The 6,415-nt window shown below is 43.1% G+C and overlaps 1 protein-coding gene across 1 annotated transcript; it reads left to right on the forward strand.

Annotated features, from left to right (window-relative positions):
• Positions 1 to 474: 474 nt before the first annotated feature.
• LOC134483163 (disks large homolog 5-like) lies at positions 475 to 6,415 on the forward strand. The gene is made up of 6 exons (XM_087601541.1): positions 475 to 670; positions 1,624 to 1,814; positions 2,938 to 3,081; positions 3,715 to 3,881; positions 4,604 to 4,709; positions 4,833 to 6,415. Exons 2-4 carry the CDS (start codon positions 1,771 to 1,773, stop codon positions 3,842 to 3,844), a joined length of 318 nt encoding a protein of 105 aa, XP_087457667.1. The 5' UTR covers positions 475 to 670; positions 1,624 to 1,770; the 3' UTR covers positions 3,845 to 3,881; positions 4,604 to 4,709; positions 4,833 to 6,415.

Consider the following 6,415-nt stretch of genomic DNA (forward strand, 5'->3'; position numbering starts at 1 on the left):
GCTAAGCACATGACTTCATGAGTGTACCCTAACACACACCCATGTTGTAACCTACCATGCAGTCTATTTCTGGATGTGATTTAAAGCACCCATAATAATGAGACAGGAGAACTTTTGACTGCATATTCAAGCTGGTGTGAAATCTCAGGAAGTTTTAATGGCTAACATTGGTGAATGAGGACGATTTGAGTTAGGATGAGACATTTTTGGGCAGGATTTGGAAGGAAACATTCATTTAGATGCATAGGAATTACTAAGGTTTTTATAATCAAGCCTAGAGGAAAATTTGGCTTTGGAAGAAGGAGATGCTCAGTGGCTCTGCCCCGGGAAAGTCTCCTGGAAAGGGCACCTCAGCTTATGCTCAGTACAGGGAGAACATTAGCAGGGAGACAAAGTCTGCTCCCCATGACATCTGCTGTCCCTTCTATGACACTCTATTGTCTCCTAGAGAGTTCTGGCATCCTCTGTGATGTCACCAGTGTTGTAGTGACAACCAGTGCCCTAGTTTCTCTCAGACTGAGTCTGGTGGTTACATCCTAAGACATGTTTTCCCGTCTTCACAACCGTTTTGGGAGGGGGAACGTTGATTGTGGAGAGACTAGAGTGAAGGAGTCTGGCCTTTCGTCTCAAAGTAATGATGGACAAAGACAGCACTTCTGGGGAATGTGTAGTAAGTTCTGGGCAGTATATTTTGAGCTTCCTGTCAGGGGGGCTGCAGGCTTAAGCTGACCTTTCTAGCAATGGGCCACAGCAACTGGTGCATCTGAAAAGGAATTGAATTTCCATGAATATCACAATTCCTGAAAGTCAAGGATTTCAGAACTTTAGATTCTCTATCCCCACTGGGAGGATATGGTTAGGCCAATGCTATTACACTGTGAACTTCTGGCCTTTACTTTTCAGTTCATTTGGTATGTTACATTGATATAAAAACACGATCAGGAGTCATGGAGGGTCCACCTTTTCTGAGTTTAGACAGGGCAGCAATGTACTTCACTATCATTGCTTCTTTAAATACAGTGGATATCTGACAGTAGGAACAGGGAGAGAATTGTGCTCCAGGCAATAACCTTATGTTCTTACTCCTTCTCTGATTTCTTCTAATTGCAGGGTCATCGTTAGCTTTATATATTAGAGATGTGTGTTACAAACATGTTTCTACAATACCAAAACTATTTGGAACATATAGACCAAGATTCAGCCTGTAACCTATGGGTTCTTCTGGGGCGTTGGATATTTCAAATAGGGGAATTGATAAATCTGTTGACCATGTCCTCCCTGGAAATGCGTTTTAAATCCAAAGTTGTTGGCCTAGAGTATCAGGGTAGGACATCTGAGTGTCTCCAATCACTCAAGTCTTGGATGGTGAATTTATCATCTGAGTTCTGAAACCACAGGGGTGAGGAAACAAAGCTGTACCCTGTTCAGCTGATAAGAATCCTGGAGAAGCCATCTCCATGGTACATGTAAGCACGTGATGTCCTGCATAGGGCACACCTGGCTGCTTACATCTCTTGGTCTCTATAGAGTAGTGGGAGAACTGAGATCCACCGAGGAGGCCTCTTAAGCATAGACCAATCGCCTAGCCGTGACACTGGGTTCCAGGCTTGTTCTCCTGTTTAGGCCTCACTGTGGTCTATGAACACTCTATGCATCGTGCCAAGAAGGAAAAGGAGAGGCTGATTGAAGAGCTGCAGCTCATTACCGAGGAGAGAAATGACCTGAGAGATCACCTGAGGTTTCTGACAGAGAGATCCATGAAGAACGGGGATGAATCGCTCCAAATTCTCTTGTTTCATTCCTGGGACTGCAAGGTCACCTTCATCTTATCCTATTAAGGTTTTGGGTTCTAGAAAGCTGTGCCTCCCTAACCACCCTGTGCTAAACCTCACCTCCCATATAGAGGAGATTCAGAACCTTGACCCTTCCTGAGGAGTGAGATGGAAAATGGACTCATCTGCTTCCATTTATTGAAAAGCAGATCTTGTGGTCTGAATGAAGAATTCGGGGATAAAGTCAGGGAGAGTGAGTGTCTAGTGTGCATTTGCAAAGCCCTTGACAGCTGGTGGCTTTGCAAGATTGTAATTGCAGTGAGTTTATGGTGAGTCTCTGTACTTGCTAGGCAGGGGACTGAGTGCTGGAAGATCCAGGCAGCAGCCTGAGGGGCCTGGTCCAAAACTGTTCATCTCAATGCTTGACTAGAAGGTCTCAGGCTCAGGCCTGTTTGTTATTGTCTGTGTGTCTTGCCCTCTGAGACAGCAATGGTGCATGCATTTCTCCTGGTTCTCACAGTGCTCTCTGTTTCCATATTTGTCTTTCTCTGACTCTGTTTACATTTCACTTTTTTGTGGGTGTGTCTTAGTCTGTGAGTCTGTGTGTGCATACATCCAAATGCATATGGACAACTTTTAAATGTTTATATTTCCCTCCACATTGGAATCTAGGGGTCTATGTCCTGGCCTTAGTATTTACTTGTAACACCTTCATGGTGAAGTGAATGCTTTGTTCTGGGAGCCCCACTGTCAACAGCACAGTTCTTTGCCTATGTGGCCACTTTGTCTGTATATTTGTATTCGTTGTGCAGATTATAATTTTGTGATGATATATGGTCTATTATCAGGACAGGAGAAAAGAAATCACAGGTTTCTGGGTGTGTTGGGTGGGGGAGCATGGAGAGGTGTGGCCTAGGCTCTTGATAGCTCAACTGGCTTGACTGCAGATTTCCTCTTGGTTGAACAAAGGGAGCCAGGGAAGCCTCCATCTGGATGCCGAGATTCTGGTGTCCTGGACGCAGAAAAACACGTTTCTGAAGCTGAAGAATATCCAATATGTAGAATTCAGAAGGTGTCCTTCCAGGACTGGGGTAGTACAGGACCCACCCTGAGTTCATATCTTCCTAAATGCTGATGTTCATTGTATTCTATCATTTGGGGCCAGGCCACACTTCAGGCCAAATCCATATTATGGAGACCTGGAGAGAATGGAGGAGGCAGTCATGTCAATTCTGCACAACTTAGACATGGAGAACACTGAGATCCTTGAGAACAGCCATAAGCTGAAGAAGGAGATTACCTTCTCTAGGTAAGTCCTGGTCAGAAAGCCTATCACCTGTGGAATGGCCATTTCTGATTTCTTTGTTCTGGATTGGTCGGTCTTCAGCTCTGGTTCTATCTCTTGTGCTGTTTACACATCGGTGTGCCAGGGTCATTAGGACTCAGTTTTCAGTTCCATAAAAGAGTGTTCCTCATCCCAGGATTGTCTAGGCATCTTCAGAAGGCTCTAGATAGAACAGCACTGATGGAAGTCAGCAGAAGGTTATTAGGCTGACCTGGACCTCTGGGGTCACACCAGGTTTTACAACACTCAGTGTGTGGACCACATGGTTAGCATGACCTTCTCTTGGTGCTACTGACCTCCTTTGAGGGTGTTGGCCCACTGCTAATTGATGTTGCCCCCATGCATTGGGCTTTCATGGATAGATGTAGATCTGTGTTCATTTTGAGAGATGTGGACACTAATTGGTGCTCAGGCCAAGCAAACAATTTTTTCTTCCCCGAATTAACTCTTTGTGGTTTGTGCAGCAGCATTATGTGTATCGAGATGTATTTTATTAAGTCTGCATGGGTATCTGGGACCTGGTAGAGTTAGTGGTACTTGGGAGTAGGAATGGGAGGAAGGGGCAGCATGATCTTACTATGCAGACTGTATTTCCAGAAACCTGCTCAGCCAGCTCCTGATGGAGAACACATGTAGGAAGAAGTTGGCCCCACTGAAGCAGGAGAGCAAGGAGGTACATCTTGCTTGTGCACTGAACCAGAAATATTTGGTTGACTTCAACAAGTAGGATAAAGACCAGCAACGTCCAGACCCAGCATCATCTGGTAGGGACAAACAGCTCTGTTAGCTTAACAATATCTGATAAAATTTGCCAATTTGATACATCTTTGCTTCCTCCTACCTCCTTTCTAATTTACACTCACAACCAGCCAACCACCTCATGTAATGGAATTGTTCATTGCTCTGCCTATGCACAAGTATTCTGGGAAGTTAACCACTTTTCAGAAATGGAATTATATTGCAAGTATATTTTGCTGCTCTTTTTGAAGCTGCAGTCTAGAAATGGTGACAGATTAATAACACACCTCATTATTGCATATCCATGTGATAGATTGGATCCTATGCAGAGCTTTGAACAAGTTCGTGGTTCTTTGACAAATGACACTCTGTGGTCCTGTGACTTCTTGTGTAGGAAGCACCTTTCTGGGATAAGAACTAAGTGCAAATGTCAAATTAGTACTTGTCATTGGCTTTAACCTTGGTGACATATGGACATCTCCTTTCTTCTGGCAACCCAATGAGGTCTCTTCCCATTGCCCTGTTCTTGGTTTGCACTGGTATAAGTCTGGGTCCCATATTGTCAGCCAACATTACAGTGAGGCTTGCCGGGGATTTTGCCCTACCTGCAGAGTTAGCAACAATGATATCAGTTAAAAGGTCCATGTCGACTGTCCAATAGAACTGAGGTGGTAGAAGGCAGCATTCTGACAGCTGGCTAGCATTTCCCCACCAAATCAGTGTCTTAAAAACTGCCTTCCTCTCCCAGGTCTCAGAAAGTGCAAGAGAGCTGGAATTGGACACACCCCAGTAAGAGAGCTTCCTGAAGAATGAGTTGCTTTCTCAGGAGTCCCTGATGACAAACATCCTGAATGGTAACAATATTTTTTGGATGAATATTCTTCCTCAGAGTTAATTTGTCATTTCTTAGAGACCCTAAATTTATATAACACTAAGCCAGCCTGACTGATTGAGGTCTTACTCACTTTCTTCTTCAGAAAACACAACTTGAGAGACAGCTTGGGGGACCGCCTTTCATTATGTGAGCTAGAGGAGAAACAGCAATACATCTGTGCTTCTACATGTTCGTTAAGAATATGCTTATGTTTAGAAATTTTTTTGTTATGATTTTAATTGAAGTTTTCTTTTTGTTGTTTCATATTTATATGTTCTTGTTACTATTTTTTACTTTCAAATATTTTTAAATATTTTTATTCATTTTAATCCTGTTGTGTTGTAAAAATGTATTTGTTATGAATAAAAATTGAATTCTATCTCTTGACTCTTAAGACCATCATTCTTACTCAAGGGTTCTGTGGACCTAGAACTGACAGCTAGAGATGGATCTCTGCATGTTCTATGGAGCCTGGGCTAATAAGTGAATTCAAACTCACTAAGGGGTACCCAGTGTGATAGTGTTTTTTGTGTGGATAATGTGGCTGTGTCTCCAACAAACACTTTATGATGTAATCACTGACATACTTTACCCAATTGTTAGGGTCCATGTGGTTCTTCTGAGAGAGCAGCAGATGCTCTAACCTGTGAGTCATCACCACAGCTCCTGCAGGTGGCTTTTGTTATTCCACAGGAGGTGCTGTATTAGGTGGACAAGATCACCTATGATTAAATAGAGAGATCTCAGGAGATGTGTATTCACAGGGAACTTACTGAGCCGTACATGCTCAATGTGTTAGCTTGCCAGGCATCCCTACAGAGCTGTGGTGTTCCCACTCCTCATTGTGGGTCAGGATCATCCTCCAGCACCACTTAGTTTTCATATTAGAGCAGATCTTTCACCTGTTATCAATGATGACCATATGTATTATGCACATCTGATAAAATACAGAATAGAAACTAGATTCCTGTAAGCCAGCTTGGCATAATGTGTTCTATTGATAGCAAGAAACGTATCTTAATCTAAGCAGTTTAGGGAGAAACCTCAAGAGCATACATAGTGAATGCTTCCTATAGCTGTGAACACAGGTTTCTTTTGGAGAGCAGGCCTGTGCAGGCCCAGAACCTAGGTTGGGCAGTTCAAGCTACCCTTTTTCCATGGCCAAACTGGGATCATATTGAGAATGTATTTTTTCCAGGTGACTGATTTCCAATTTATGGAATTGAACTAACTTACTGAGAGTGGAGGTGACGCACAGAGTTAAAGTACAGAAGGAGCAATCCAGAATGTCCACAAAAACTTGCTGTCACCCCAGGGCTTTAAAAGCTCAGCAGCTAGAGAAGCAATGTAGTATTTGGTTATTCTCATGCTTAGGTCTAGTCATTCATTATAAGCTGAACATGACACAAAAAGAATCATCTGTGTCAATACAGAAGCTAGTTGTAACTAGATTCACCCCACACTATCACATCACTACCGTATTTGAGGTTCTCAGTTACTATCTAAGAACCTGGAAGAGGCCTGGGTCTTGCTACACAAACTCATGATTTATGTCTTCTTGACACTGTGTGATTTGTTCTGTTGATGCTACCATTGGCATACAACACCTTGGATACTTTGTGCTGACATCTGTGACCTGAGACAATAGTTCATGTCATGCCTAACCTGAATAAACTGTCCTTAGAG

Source organism: Rattus norvegicus, unplaced genomic scaffold, assembly GCF_021556685.1.
Source record: "Rattus norvegicus strain SHRSP/BbbUtx unplaced genomic scaffold, alternate assembly SHRSP_T2T haplotype2-0000026, whole genome shotgun sequence".
NCBI classification, from domain to species: Eukaryota; Metazoa; Chordata; class Mammalia; order Rodentia; family Muridae; genus Rattus; species Rattus norvegicus.